At 42.6% G+C, this 16,822-nt stretch overlaps 1 protein-coding gene across 6 annotated transcripts in view; it reads left to right on the plus strand.

The window, feature by feature from the left end:
* The window catches only part of CRTC3 (CREB regulated transcription coactivator 3), a 1,134,508-nt gene that overhangs the window by 668,052 nt on the left and 449,634 nt on the right, over positions 1-16,822 (plus strand). For 2 of the 6 annotated variants that reach the window (XM_086958216.1, XM_086958217.1), the window contains exon 6: positions 13,480-13,516. The exons of the other annotated variants lie outside the window; for them this stretch is intronic. In XM_086958216.1, the coding sequence (XP_086814342.1) occupies positions 13,480-13,516 (37 nt within the window). The remainder of the gene's footprint in view (positions 1-13,479; positions 13,517-16,822) is intronic. 6 annotated transcript variants of the gene reach the window in all.

The raw sequence follows: 16,822 nt of genomic DNA on the forward strand, positions 1-16,822 counted from the left end.
TTTTAAATTTTATAATGTGCTTTTATGAGAATTATCTCGAATAAAGCTTATACAACAACAACAACATATATATCCCTCTAGGACCAGGGCTCTCAACTCTGGAAGCAGCAAATATTGTAATAATTAATAAAGCTAACCCAGTCAATGTCATCTATCTTAGAACCTAGCCTTGCTGCAATCCAATTCATTAGTTAGTTTGTTATGGAAGATTGCAGAATATATACCTTATTGTGTTGTTTTCTGCCGTGTTCAACACCTAGCAGATCTGACATGCTATCAATCCTCATGATTCAGCATTGGTAGAGGTTCATAAGTGTCCTGCAGTGCATTGTCTAAAATACAGTTTTTTATAGGAGGTACAGATCTTTATGCGCAATCTCTACTTTGTCCTGGTGGGATCAGGATAACCTGGTTATTTTATGGTCACTAATTGCTAATGAGACTGGGTACAGCATGCACAATTTCATTTTTACCAAGGAAGGAAAACAGGGGAACCCTACTTACTATGGAACCAGGGTAATAGTTATATAAGGAAAAACAACGGTTCCTGTGGATTGATAAGATACCTTTGTAATAAAGGAGGCAAAATTGCAATATTTTAGAGGGTACCTCAATGACAGAGGGCAAAAGAAACACTAACACAGGATGATTCATGTAATATTTTTATACATTTTTGGACCAAAAGCAATGTAAACATAATTTAAAAATCAAAAAACATGAGTGCATTGTGTCCCAAGTGAGAACGGGAGCCCCAAGTCAAGTGACAGTTTGAATTTCTATATACAAGCTTTCCACAATTTTTTGAGTCGACCATTAACAAGAATAATCTCTATGTAGCCAGGAGCAATATGCAATGACATGCACTGTGTAATGGTTCGCTTCTTCTGTATGTCGACAGCGTTTCGACCAAATAGTCAGTGTAGGGTCTCTTCAGGACTAATGATGAAGGGACATCTAATGAAGAAAATACAAGGCATTGGGCCCATATACCGGCACAAATGCGAGAAATATTTGAAAAGGTCATGTAATAAGAAGGTACCTGAGGATGTAACTCGGCAGTCTCGTGAATTGTGTGCCACACGTGAAAAAATACTACATGAGAACCTGTCCGGGTACTGATGTGTGAGGAAGGAGAATAATGAGGTTAGAAAACTCACTCTAAATACAGCAATACTTAATCGTATGTGATGTTTTAAATTAAGGATCTTACCTCAATATGAGGAAAAACTGCCAGTAAAATGATTGGAATGCGGCCAGATGGGCTCAGGGCGTACTTCGCTACAGCCATAGCGGGGGAAATCCCTTTGGTAAATGGTAACCAGTGACAACGCACTGTAACCTGTGGGAATGGGTAAACATAGTTGGTGGAATTGGACTATATAAATTATAAACTGAAATGATTGCATGGAGCCTAATAATGCAGTTTCTTACCAGAATGTAGATAAATATCCTGCGTGACAGCGCTCCGCCTTTTCGAGTAGCAACGCTGCTTCCGTCAGCCTTGTGAGGTACAGTGACAATGAGCCCTGCTGGGGGTTGGAGTTAAGTACAGTGATTTTCCCGCCAAAAAAGTGTCAGGCCCAGGACCTACAGACTTACCAATGGATAACCGCTGTACTGAGCAATCCGGTGCTCGTTATCTACAATTTAAAGAGTGAAGAAAGACCTTAGATGGGAAGTATAGATCGTGTGGCACATTGGAAGTGTGGCTGCATTGGGTGAAAATGCGCATTTATTGAACAAACATGTATATAGTTACTAGCACAACATAGGAAAATTAAAAAATTTAAATTACTATAAAATGCATAGAACAAAGAGGATTACAAGCACGTGGATCGCTGTGTTCTACATTTTGCGTGTGTTCTAGTTTTACTTTCGACATATGGAAAATAAAATTACAATAGGTTGCAAAAAACACAAGAAAAACACAAGGGATTGCATATACATTGATCACTGTGTTCTGCTCATTATGAAAAGGCATAGCAGTGTAATCGCCTTAAACGTGCATGTATTTGTCAGGGCAAACACGTAGTAGGTACATTCTCCATAAATCGTGCAATCAAGCAGCATCCACACATAGCGCATGAAGTCCTGATAGAAAACATATATTGTTACTTCCATGCTTATAATAGGTACAGGCTATGTTAATCATAAAGTCACACAGTATAGATGCTTGTCAGCGGATGGCTGGTTCTATTTCCACAACGGTATTAAATTCAGAGAGAGACCGTATATTGGTGACTGTTAGTTGAGGGTAGTGACATAACCCCTCCATTCCTCCGCTGTGTTAAGATCTTCATCTATTGGGTTAGCCTTATCTATCCAACGGCACTCGTTGCGTTGTAGTGTCTGCAGGATGTCCCTCCTCTTGGTGGAAAGGTGGCAATCTCAATCACTTGCCACTTGATTTCATCTGCAGTATGATTATTTTCATTGAAGTGAGATACAAGTGGGGCATTGATAACAGACCTACCTATGCTGCTGCGGTGTTGGCCAATCCGCACCATGACTGGTTGCTGTGTTTGTCCAATATAGGGGAGGCCACATGGACACCAAATGCAATATATAACATTCTTCGTGTTGCAGTTAGAAAATGATTCTAAGTTGTGTTTAATTACTCCATGTTCAAATGCGTTTGTATTAAATGTGAAGTCACAGCAAACAAAGTTTCCACACTTATGGTGCCCTTTAACTTTTGGTAGACCCCAGGCAGTGATCAGTGCATTACTCCTGTTGGTAGGTATGTCTGTTGCTGATTTGACTAAATGATCTTTTAAATTCTTCACTCGTTTGTAGACAAATAGAGGCGGATAATTGGTGGGGTCAATACTTTGGATTATGTTCCAACTCAGTTTTTGCTGTAGTCCTGTCTATGGAAATTGCATGGAGATTTTAGGTGTTTGTGTATATATATATATATCACTCCAAACTCGCCTTCACTTCTCTTCTGCACACGAACAGATGAGCGTGGACCCGATATTTCAGTTCAAATATTATGTATATATATATATATATATATATATGTGTGTGTGTGTATATATATGTGTAAATATGTATGTATATATATATATGTGTGTGTGTATATATGAGCATGTATATATATATGAGTATATATATATATATATAAATATACATGTGTGTGTATATATGTATATATATATGTATGTGTGTATATATATATATATATATATATATATATATATATATATATATATATATATATATATATATATATATATATATATATATATATATTTCTACACGTACAATCCAGCGCAATCCTTCCAAGGTTGGTCAAAAAGGAATCACACAGGAGCCGTGGCCTCTATTCAAGTGCAGGTTTATTGCAGACACAACGTCCTACGCGTTTCGGAGTGGAACACTCCTTCGTCACGGGCAAACTTTGTGCATTTCATCTTTGTTAATAAAGTAAATTAACATGTCACGTGATACAATCAACATAAACAAAATACTATTTCATATTATAATTCATATGAGTATTTCAAGTTTGTTAAAAAAGGTTTTTTAAAGGGAAGGTGAATGACTAGCATATTTTGAATATTGTTTTAAAGTTTCCACATATATAAAGGATGTAAATTCATGATTTACTAGTAGCGCGGTTAAACAAATCACATTAATTTGTATCAGTTTACGGTCACTTCTCATTCTTATAGTCCATGTGTTCAATCAAAATTAAAACTGATAATATACGTAATTCTGGACGACAAAGAAATTGTAAAATAAATTACAGCATTTATCAACATGTATCAGCCGTCCTGAGATTCGAACCCGTCATCTCCAAAAGCAATAATTTGGTGTCTTAACCAATAGTGCTACGTGCATTTCTTATCATTCCACCCCGACAGATGCAGTAAATGTGAAACAGTTTTTACTGGGCTAGCTTTGTCAGTGCTACGATATAATAATTTTAGACAACATGTATAATCAGACTGGATTCGTACTTCACTTAACATTAAAGCCCAAGTGGGCTTTAATGTTAAGTGAAGTACGAATCCAAACTGTTTCACATTTACTGCATCTGTCGGGGTGGAATGATAAGAAATGCACGTAGCACTATTGGTTAAGACATCAAATTATTGCTTTTGGAGATGACAGGTTCGAATCTCAGGACGGCTGATACATGTTGATAAATGCTGTAATTTATTTTACAATTTCTTTGTCGTCCAGAATTACGTATATTATCAGTTTTAATTTTGATTGAACACATGGACTATAAGAATGAGAAGTGACCGTAAACTGATACAAATTAATGTGATTTGTTTAAACGCGCTACTCGTAAACCATGAAATTACATCCTTTATATATGTGGAAACTTTAAAACAATGTTCAAGATATGCTAGTCATTCACCTTCCCTTCAAAAAACCTTTTTTAACAAACTTGAAATACTCATATGAATTATAATATGAAATAGTATTTTGTTTATGTTGATTGTATCACGTGACATGTTAATTTACTTTATTAACAAAGATGAAATGCACAAAGTTTGCCCGTGACGAAGGAGTGTTCCACTCCGAAACGCGTAGGACGTTGTGTCTGCAATAAACCTGCACTTGAATAGAGGCCACGGCTCCTGTGTGATTCCTTTTTGACCAACCTTGGAAGGATTGCGCTGGATTGTACGTGTAGAAATTTTGGGGGTGGCTACCCCGGCCGTGAGCCCGCCAAAACAGAGGCTCGGGAACAGCTACAAACTATATATATATATATATATATATATATATATATATATATATATATATAGATATAGATATAGATATAGATATAGATATATATATATATATATATATATATATATAGATATAGATATAGATATAGATATATAGTGAGTTGCAGGCTACCTGTGCCCCAGATTGCAGTGAGCAGAGTCCAGGAAGTGGTAAGGAGCCAGACTTGTGCTGTCTCTTCCCAAGACAAAAAGTTATTTAAAAAACGATTTTCACTTTCGGTGTTTACTATCTATTACTGTGGTTGTTACAGTTAGAAATTGTAGTTTTCGCCTGCCTGTAATTGCATATCTTATCACCTGTGTTGTGTTTTAAATTAGTGGTTTTCCCTGCCCATGATTGCCTCCATTTAGTGTGTTGAATTGTGGGATTTACAGTCCAACCTCTGTAGTTTGTCCCTCTCATTCCTTGGTGACAATTCTGTTTTCCCTCCAAATTTCTCCTTTGCTCTGTGCTAAGACCTGTATGTTAAAACAGTGCACTTCCAGCCACCATTTTGCGTTCACAAGCCAGTGAAACCAGCCCCCCTGCCTCCCCCTCCTTCCCCCCCCCCCCAGCAACATGGATGAGGTGTCCCTTGGTATTTTGGAGAAGCTTATTAAATCATACATGCTTCCCCTGCTAGAACGTGTGAGGACTATGGGAGAAAAATTGGACCGCCTTGTGGCGACCATTGAGTCTACACATAGCACTGGCTTGGATAAGAACAAGGGCCAATCCTATAAACCAGCCGGATCATCTCTTGCTGCAAGCAAACCATCTAGCACTACCAGCCAACTCACTAACAATACTACTAGGGCAGTCACTATTTCAAACAAAGCACCGACGGAGGTTGCGAAACCCACTTCAACATTACCCCCCGTGAAAGCAAACCCCAGTGTGGTAGTCAGCAAACCACTGGCTAAGGGAGCAGCACCACAGATAAAGAAAGGGATGGGTAAACCTGCTGGCGCAAAAGGTAAAAACAACAAACCCTTACCATTGAAGAGAAATGTAGACTTGCCGCCAGACTCACTAAACTTTGTTATTGTTATGACAGGTGTGCCACCAGTTCAGGAAGGGGATAGAGAAAATGACGAAAGTTTAAAAAATAAAGTCATCTTTTGGCTGAAAACAAACAGACCCCTTCCTCCCAACCTTAATGGGGATATCGTTACGGTCAGAAGATGTCAGTGGGTTGGGGTGCGCCCTAAGGACATAGAGGGGGACATAGTGATCATCAACTTCAGGGACCACAGAGTTGTATCTCACCTTACAGATTGGTATGTGGGAAACAACGAGGGAGGGATATCCACAAGGAATCTAAGTTATTTCTACCCCGAGACTTTGATCAATCCAAACGACCATCCCCCTGGTAGAATTAACAAAAACACCAAAAGCCTCCTTAAATGGTCCAATTTCACACCAAGTTTCCATGTACCCCATTTTAACCCAGAGGCGCTATATCGCTCCTATATCCAATCCACCTACAACTGCCCAGTACAAACGCCGGGATGGGCTAAGTCATACACCCAGCCCACTGGTCCTCCAGCCCTATTGGATCTGCCATTCCCAAATAAGCCCCCGTATCCTATGGCTCCCTCAACACCAGCATTCACACAGTTACAGCAGCCTCCTAGCTTTTTTCCAGCAAATCTTTATACCAACAGGCCCACCCACCCCAAAGACCTTTGGAACATTCCCCTGAGAAACTTATATGACCCACTCTCAGGGCTGTCGTCTAATGATTGACAAGCACGAGAGAAAAGCGATGACGACCCATACACTCCGTGTGTAGGAGATGACATGAGCATCCTTTCATGTAATGTTGTAAGTTCTAAAGACTCACACCAGTGCTGTGAGGAGGGAAGTTTAGTTTACCCAAGAGAGCTAGTCATTTCAACACCGTCTCTTGCCACACTACAATCTAAGGTTGTTTCTCCCACAGGCACACCTCCTGTGCAAGCAGCTCAGGCTGGGTTAATAAGCTTGACAATGGAAGGGTTGTTCATGGAGGCACTTCCGTCTGAAAAATCTTCCTTTCAGCCCTGTGAACCCCCCCCTAAAGACATAATAGCCCCGTGTGTTCAAGCTTGTGTTAAGGGTACTACTTTGGGATGTTGGAATGTGGCTGGTATAGAATCCTGTATATGTATACCTGACTGGGCTGACTTCATCCGACAAGGTGATGTTTGGTCTTTTCAGGAGACATGGTCAACCCTTCCAGTTTTTTTTCCAGGTTTCCTGAGTTTTAATAAACCCGCAGTTAGAGGCCAAAGAGGCAGGGCTATGGGGGGCCTTACTACTTGGGTTCGACAAACTGTAGGGGTCTCTGTGAAGGAAATTCACATTGACTGCCCTGATATTTTAATAGTTAGCATGAAATCTAATAGTGGGCTGGACATTTTGTTGTTTAATGTATATGCCAGAGGTACTCCGGGTGGTCGTGTATCATCCACCCTAACACGTTTAGATGAATTCCTTGGCTCTACCCATCCAGTGGGTCATGTGGTTGTAATGGGTGATTTTAATACTTGTTTTGAACCTCTAAGCAGGGAGGATGGGTTGCTAACTGAGGCAGAGGACATGATGTGGGGTATTCCACAACTCGAGCTACCTCCGATCACCAAGTGGTCCCAATGCGCCACTTTCATCAAAGGCTTATGTCTGAATTGGGGGCTCCGTGCCCTAAACGGTCGTACAAGATCGGATAGGTTGGGCAACCCAACATTTTTCAATGGCAGGCATAGTAGTCGCATTGATTATATCCTAGTCGACACAACCCTGTGGCCCATAGTATCGGATATGACAATTAGACCACGACCAGAAAGTGATCACGAACCACTCATAGCAGAACTGAAGGAATTTAGTTTTGCCGGGCCGATTGTGCGACATTCTAATCCCGTTCAAGAGGCCATGGTATTAACTAATGATATGAGGAGGGTTCGTTGGCCAAAGGTAGCTGTAGATGTGAATGCACGTAGTAAAATTAGAACTCTGGTTTCTAATTCCCTAAGGGAACTTGTTAAGTGTGACAACCTGAATCGGACAACCCCTAAAATTTCAGACATTCATGCCAGCCTGTTTGTATCCCTAAAGTCACTATTTGTTAAGTACGTAGCCAATAAGGGCTTAGGAAAGGCGAGGAAACCTGCTAACTGGTTTAATGAAGAGTGTGGCAAGGCCCATTCAATCTTGTTTAAAGCTTTAAAATCTAAGAACCCAGCCCTAATCAAAACCAGCAGGAAGGCTTATAATGAAGTTAAACGGCGGGCTAAAGCCGCATGGGATGATGAGCGCTGGGCTCTCCTAGCCGAGGCCTGCGGCTCTAGGAACCTCACGCAATTTTGGCATCTCCTCAGATGGGGACAGTCCCAGGATGATCGACCCAGCCCCGCTTCTGTTGATCAATTAAAATGGGTGTCCCACTTTGAGGAACAGTTTAGGTGTCTTAGGGAAGGGGAAGCTCCCATTAGATGGCCATTAACTTTTGATACCCTTGTGTTTTCAGCCAAAGAGGTTGAAAATGTCTTGAATGCCATCCCTAGGGGCAAAGCGCCCGGTCCAGACTGTATCCCAGCAGATATTTTCCAGCAGGACCAAGACCTATGGGTACCGTATTTATTGCATTTGGCAAACACGCTGGCTAGGGGCGCCAAGGTACCTGATTCATGGGCTGGTGCCGAGATCTTGCCCATCTTTAAAAAGGGTGATCGGTCGGTTCCATCCAACTACCGGCCGATCAGTCTCATTGATGCGGTACAGAAGATAGTATCTCGACTTGTCCTTTCCAGGGTCCAGGAATGGATCGAGGAATATAACGTTCTTACCCCTCTCCAAGCAGGGTTCAGACCTCATGTAAGCACTCTGGATCAGGCCTTTCGTTTTATGCTCCTGCACTGGAAGACGGTTACCCTGGGTAAAGGAAATTTATTTGCGGCATTCGTAGACCTTAGGTCTGCGTTTGACCTCGTCCCGAGGGCTGGGCTTTGGAATTGCCTACTAGAAATGGGTATGCCTCCCATTCTGGTCCGCCTTATAGTTAACCTCCACGCGGAGACTTATGCTTTTGTAAGATGGGGCAAACCCGGAGAGGTGACTAAGAACTTCCCTGTGTCGAAAGGTGTCAGACAGGGATGTGTTTTGGCACCCACCTTGTTTTCTCTATATATTAATAGAGTTACCAAGTACTTTGACGGATTTCCCACTGATGCTCCAAGTTTGGCTGGCATGAAAATCCCCCTGCTCATGTTCGCTGACGACACTCTCTTGATCTCTCGAACTAGACAGGGCCTCCAGCTCGCACTGTCGCGGTTTGAGAGTTTCTGCAGCGAACATGAGCTGGAGGTGAACGTGGCCAAAACCAAATTTATGGTTATGAGGGGGCATAAACAGGTTAAGGCTAGGGTTACCATGGGGGATACCCCCCTGGAGCAGACAAAGCACTTCACCTACCTGGGAGTTACCTTCAGTGACACCTTGAGCTGGACCCATCAGATTGAGCTCATGACCCTGAAACATCAACAGTTGGGCGGAGCCTTGATTAAGGAACATAAAGGGTCATTTACGAAGCCTATGTCACCGCTGATGAAGATCTATGGAGGAAAGGTTTTATCAGCGGTGTTATATGGCGCAGAGCTATGGGGTGGAAGTAATCTGGAATCCTTGAAGCATGCCCAAAACAAGTTTTTAAGGATGGTAACAGGTCTGCCTCAGTCAACACCATTAATCCCCCTATTATATGATCTGGGGTGCCACTCGGTGGTCGACCATGTAAAATTTCGACCCTTATCATTCTGGCGACGCCTGTGGACGACACCAGAACTACATCATTACGCAGAAGCTTGTCTGGAGGTAAAAAATAGTCCTGGAGCCACTAAAATCGGATGGCTTAGAGATCTCAGGGCCACCTTACTATCACTGGGCCTTATTGAGTTGTGGTCTTCGCCCGAGACAGCCAAATTCCCATCAAAAAATGAGCTCAAAAAATGTTACTGGGAATGGGTGACGCACAACATTTTCTTAAAAACGAGCACGAGCAGTCTTTCTGGACTATTTATGGTACATAAAGATTCTCCCATGTTAGAAAGGTACTGGGAAATTATTACTAAACCTTTGGACCGCAAACTCTTTTTTCAATTTAGATGTGGCTCACTTCCCATAGGGGACTTTACTAAAAAGTGGGGAACTGTTAGATCGGGGTTTTGCGTCAACTGTCACGGCACTGGGGAAAGTCTGTCTCACTTCTTGTATGTATGCCCACTATACTCAGCCCCCAGAACCAAGTGGCTCAAACCAGTATGTAGACAACTAGGCACCAGATCGGCTGCTGAAGCCTTGAGACTGTTAAAAACTAATCTGGATCCGCTTATTGTTGTGGGGGTTGCTAAGTTTCTTGGGTGGGCTTGGGTGATCAGATGCAGGTTTATTAAAAACAATTTAGTGGAGACTGTCTAAATTTCTGTATATACTGTGGTAGTATGGTTGTGCTCGACACCTTTTTAAACTTTTGTATAGTTCTGTATGAAGTCAACTCGATGTTGATGATTTAATACTGGTTTTATATGTTTTATGTGTATTGTGTATTTATGTCTTTTATGATGAATTAATCGAATAAAGACTTCTTGAACTATACATCATCTCTAATCTACGAAGGGCTTTCATTCGGTCCCCACCCCTCTTTGACATTGGGACCGAATCCAATAAATAATATTGAAGCTCCTTCGGATTGCATTCATGTTTTTCATTGAAGTGGCGTGCCACCGGATAGGAAGAGTCATTGTTTTTAATAGCTCTGATATGTTGTAACACTCTTTTGTGGCCTTGTAAAACAGTGCTTCAGACATATTTTAGTTTTCAAGGGCATTCCAATACATACATTAAATGGTCCGATTTACAGTTCAAAACTTTGTCAATTACAATTTCTCTTTCACTGAAAGGAGTTCTGTATTTAGTCATTGTCACCCTATGCTGGCATGCCTTACATGTTTTGCATTTAAAGAAGCCAGTGCGTTGGGATAACCATGTGCCTCTAGTTGGAGGCCCACAAGGATAATTTTTTACCAAACTGTCTCGCATGGATTTACCATGACGATATGTAATTGCCGGCTGTTGTAGAACTGTTTTACCAATGATGGGATCTTGTCTGATTAGAAGCCAATTTTTCTCTATTATTTTTCTTACTGCACCTTCTTGTTGGTTTTAAATTAAGAATAAATCTGAATTTATCTTGAAGTTTATTCTTTTCTGACTCTGTGTTTGATCATCATTATTTCGTCTCTAGTTACTTCTATATATATATATATATATATATATATATATATATATATATATATATATATATATATATATATATATATATATATAAAACCTACTGGCGGTCGCCAGTAGGTAGTGATAGTTAGGACCTGTTATCCATAGGAAACCTGCAACATTCTACTTGGAATACCTTTGGCGCCGGTTGACGAATCTTCGCGAAATTTTTGAAACTGGTGGGGCGTTCCGGTCCGCTCCTATCCTGAAAGTCTCGGTGTGATTCGTGAAGCGGGGGCCGAGAAAAAAGGGGGGTCCCAAAATGTGTTTTCCCCATGCAGTTTTCCATAGGAACTGTTCACTGCGGATACAGCCCGAACTGCTAAACGGAATTACACCAAATTTGGCAAAGAGGTAGTCCTTGGTTCAGACTCGTGCCTTTTGCTTAAATGGTGTAAAGCCGTTCAGTAGTTCCTGAGAAAATCTCAATTAAAATCACATATATCACATATATCTGCAGGATCCGCGCACCCTGCAGAGCACGAGCTGTATTCTTATTGGCTGTCAACACTCAAAATCAGGAAGTGTTGGCAGCCATCTAGTGCCTCGGTAAAACCGAGGCACAAGAAACCTAATAGAAAAACGTGCAAAACGCAAAAAGGGGGCAGGGTAGAATCACCCTGACACCCTAAGTCTGCTTAGGGGGTCCCACAAGGACCCCCAAGGCCTCCCCCAATTATTATTTTTTTTAAATCGGCAAAATCTGCACAGGGTGTGCGGATCCTGCTTATGGGAAAAAAAACGAAGCGCAGGCTCCGGCTCTATATTCGTTATTGAATAACACCACTGGGTTTAGGCTCCCAACAGTAAGGCCAAGCCTCAAAAGACAAAAGAACTAACCAAATGCCAATACTGCTACTTTACTTAGACTCTTTTTTGTGAGTGGTCATATTGAGAACACAACAACATATACCATAGACTTCTTTTTCTGTCTGAAATAAATCTCTTTTCTTTTATTTATTTTTTCTTCACATAGCAAAATTTAGACATTTTCATCATCTTTTTAGATGCATCACTACAAATATCTACTTCATAAAATCTTCTACTCCCATTCAGCATTCTCCCATTTATTCCCTTTCATGCTATCTTCAGACTCCCTTTACATTCATTCGTCGCACATACACCACACACCCTATATTTTTCTTTTTAAAACTTCTTAGTCCTACTATCTAAAACAAGCCATAGTAAATGATATTGAACTTCTAAAAAACTTAAACAATTCAAGCTTTGTTTTCTTTTCTTATGGCTAACAACATGAAATTGTCTATGCATTTCGAACTCGTCTCCTTTATAGAGTTCTCATCAGGACCACACAGCTGAAATACAAACAAAAATTGTCTGAAGATAGTATGAAAGGGAATAAATGGGAGAATGTCTATATTTTAACATAAGAGGGTGGGGGGGCTCAAAGTCCCCCCCCCCCCAAGCCCCCGGGGACTACCACCCCGGGGCCTTTCGCTAATACATGCAGGGGCTCACGGCCCCCTGCAGCCCTGAGGATCGCCACCCCGGCTAATTTCCATTATGGACCCCCAAGCCCCGGGGACCACCACCCCCAGGGCTTTTCAAATGTTGGGAGGGGAGCCACGTGGCCACACTTCTTTAAAAAAAAGAAAAAACTGCATCGTGCCAGAGGCCACGCCCCCTTCTTGCAGCACTCTGCAAACGTGCCTCCCCCCCGGCGCGTTTGCAGATGGGGAACGAATTCCCCTTGAATACTGGGGTCCCTGGGGGCAAACTAGCCCACCAGGAGACTCCAGTATGTGCCAGGGAGCTGCGTTGCAGACAGGTGTTCAGGGGTCATGCCCATTTTTACACCTCCCTGCAACGCAGCTCTGTGGCGACTTAAACTCCCAACTTAGAACGGCCACAGGGCGCGTTTACACAGTGGTGAAGGGAGGGGAAGAGGCCTGAGGTGATGTGTGCAAACACGCCCTGTGGCGCGTTTTAAGTGAACGCCACTGCGCTGCGTTGCAGAAAGGTGGTCTAGGCTGTGCCCCTTTTTACATCTCTCTGCTATGCAGCTCTGTGGCGCTTACTGGATGTACCTAGTGGGCTAGTTGGACCCTAGTGACCCTCCGTATTGAAGGGGAATACTTTCCCCAACTTAAAGGCCCTACAGGGCGTTTGCACAGAGGTGAAGGGTGGGGATGGTGTAGGAAAGTGGCTCTATATATACTGGACCGAAGTAAAATCAGCCGAACTACGAATTCCGATTTACTCATCTGTTCTCAGGAGAGACCTCAGTGCTGCATCTTTGAGCCCAGTACTGATCCTGAAAAGTAATTGTAACCGTACTTACCAGTAACTTGAATTTCCTTCCTTAGGATAACATTGAGTGGTTTTCACCAGAAAAGTTTTTAAGTGTCTATTTTCACAAACTACAAATATTCCCTAAAAATAGCCTGTATGACTTAAACACATTCTTTCAACTGTTTACAGGAGATGCACCAGTGCTGGATCCAAGATCCACCAAAGGGTAAGAAAAAGTAACGATAACAGTACTTACCTCCTAAGTGAATTTCCTCCCATAGGATAACATTGGTGATAACATACAATAATATTCCTTATAAATCACTACTGTAACCAAAACGCTTTTTCTCAACTGTTTACAGGAGATGTCCCAGGACTGAATCTAGGATCCAGTCCTGTGGTTAGAAAAGTAATCCATAAAGTAACTAATTGCATTTAACTAGAACTTCCCATTGAGCTCAATGTTGCATTGTGTTTGAAATTGTGTTGCCCATTGCAACAACTGTAACTACTGTACAAAAGTCTTTTGCCAATTTGCAAAGTCTTTAAACTAAAGTAATTCCTTCTGAGAAAGTATATTTTGTAATGTATAATGTAATTATAATGTACTTTAAAAAATAAAATATCTAAAAATAAATACTTGAAAAAAATTTAGTAAATCAGTATCTAAAAGTAAATATAACAATACATTTAAAAATTGTCATTTAAAGAATCTTTGAAATTCACTGAAAACAACACATGTTTCAGACATGTTACAGTTAGGAATTGGCATTTAAAAAACCTTTGAAATTCATTGAAAAAACCATAGGTTTCAGTCATTGTATAGTTAGGAATTAGCATTTAAAAAACCTTAGAAATTCACTGAAAAAACCATAGGTTTTAGGGGTGTTATAGTTTGCTGGACATTTCACTCCTACAAAACCATTGAAATTCCTCCGTTATAGTTAGTTGTACTAAGTATAACCCGCGCACCCGCAATCCACTGCTGAAGATGTAACATATTACATCATTCATGACATGGTTAGTGACATCACTGAAGACATCTCAAATAACATCATCCAGTGAATGTGGTTTGGTTCGTTATTTAAAAAAAAATATATATATAAATATTCACTGAAAAAAACATAGGTTTCAGTCATTGTATAGTTAGGAATTAGCATTTAAAAAGCCTTAGAAATTCACTGAAAAAACCATAGGTTTTAGGGGTGTTATAGTTTGCTGGACATTTCACTCCTACAAAACCATTGAAATTCCTCCGTTATAGTTAGTTGTACTAAGTATAACCCGCGCACCCGCAATCCACTGCTGAAGATGTAACATATTACATCATTCATGACATGGTTAGTGACATCACTGAAGACATCTCAAATAACATCATCCAGTGAATGTGGTTTGGTTCGTTATTTAAAAAAATATATATATATAAATATTCACTGAAAAAACCATAGGTTTCCGCCACGTTATAGTTAGGAATTAGCATTTTAAAAAACTTGCAAATTCACTGAAAAAAACATAGGTTTCACACGTGTTATAGTTAGCTGGACATTTCACTCATACAAAACCATTGAAATTCTCCTGTTATAGTTAGTTCAGCTAACTATAACTCACGCGCCCGCAATGCACTGCTGATGACGTCACATATTACATCACTCGTGACATGGTCAGTGACATCACTCATGACTGATGACATCGCAAATGATGTCCCAGTGCCCCAAGCCGAAAGTTATCCGCTTGGGGCACTGGGACAGGCTTGGGAGCCTCATGCTCCAAAAATGCGCTTTTAACTCGCGCAAATGCCTCCGAGTCTACCCCCTCAGTGCACTGCTTCTTACTGGGGGGAGGGGAAGGAGAGGGCACAGGGGCAGGGGTTTGGGTGGGAATAAGGGCTGCCAGCTTCGCGTAGGCTTCATCTAACCGTGCAGTAAGGCGCTGCTCTAGAAGAACCATGGGCTGGTCTACGACCTTGTAAATTGAATAGTCTACTGCCTGATAAAAGTCGTCGTCCCAGGGCACATCGTTAAGGGGGTCCTCCTCTGGGTACTGGTCGTGCTCCCCCTGCATTATGAGTTGTTAGGCTCTGCAGGCACAAGAGCTGGAGGTAGCAGAAATCAAAGTTGCACCTTCACGGGCACCAATTTAGGCTGGGAGGTGGCCCAGGCAAATGTGGGTGGCACGCAGGCACACAATAAGAGGGACAAGCCCAGGGGACGCTTCAGCCCTCACTGTCACAGGGCCCCACCCGTTAAAGCGCCCCACCGCACCACTCAAGCCTGGTGCAAATTGCGACCCCTCAGGGTGTTCAGGCACACAAATATTGACCCACCAGGGCGTTCAGGTTTGCAGAAAGGGAGGAAAACTTAACACCTCAGGGTGTCAGACCAGTTGGCAGGAGGCAGGACAGGCTCTCTGTAGGCAGCACGAAAAAACGCTGTGAAAATGCCTCAGAGTCGAGCTGACCACAGAGAGGAGAACTCGCCCCCTAGCGGTGGGAGGACCACACCGCACCTTACACTGGGCCAAAAATTGCGTTAGGAGCGCCAGACGTCCCGCGATTATCAGGGGGAATCTGCAGAAAGGAAACCCGCCAAGCGCTGACCAAATCTTTACAACAGCACAAGAATCGCCCCCAAAACCCAGGAGAGAAGAGAAAAAACACTTATCTTGCTGCTGAGCAGCAAAGAAAGAGGAAGAGGAAACAGCAGCATGGGCATGATGGGAGCTGGCCAGAGTGCGGACAGAGACGAAGGACTCCCGAAAAGACTGTTTGCTTTCCCAGGTGTTCATGGGAAATGTAGTTTTGTATAATCTGAAGCCTCCGGTCCTGCTATAGAATTAATTCCCCAACTTAAAACGTGGCACAGGGCATGTTTGCACTCACATCACCTCAAGCCCCGCCCCCTACCTTCACCACTGTACAAACGCGCTCTGTAGCGTGTTCTAAGTTGGGGAATTAAGCCCACTTGCATACTGGGGTCCCTGGGTGCCAACTAGCCCACCAGGAACCTCCAGTATGCGCAAGGGAGCTGCGTTGCTGAGAGGTGTAAAAAGGGACGTAGCCTCATTACACCGCTCTTCAACGCAGCACCCTGGCGCGTTTGCAGAGGGGGACCTTATTCCCCTTGAATACTGGGGGTCCCTGGGGGCCAACTAGCCCACCAGGAACCTCCAGTATGCACCAGGGGGCTGCCTTGCAGAGAGGTGTAAGGAAGCCACAGCCCTTTTTACACTGATCTGCAACGCAGCCCCCTGGCGCGTTTTGCAGAGGGGGAACTAATTCCCCTTGAATACTGGGGGTTCATGGGGGCCAACTAGCCCACCAGGAACCTCCAGTATGCGCCAGAGGGCTGCATTGCAGAGAGGTGTAATGAAGCCACGCCCCTTTTTACACCTCACTGCGACGCAGCCCCCTGGCGTGTTTGCAGAAGGGGAACTAATTCCCCTTGCATACTGGGGGTCCCTGGGGGCCAACTAGCCCACCAGGAACCTCCAGTATGCACCAGGGGGCTGCTTTGCAGAGAGGTGCAATGAGGCC

The sequence above is a fragment of the Lissotriton vulgaris genome, chromosome 2_1 (assembly GCF_964263255.1).
Source record: "Lissotriton vulgaris chromosome 2_1, aLisVul1.2, whole genome shotgun sequence".
NCBI classification, from domain to species: domain Eukaryota; kingdom Metazoa; phylum Chordata; class Amphibia; order Caudata; family Salamandridae; genus Lissotriton; species Lissotriton vulgaris.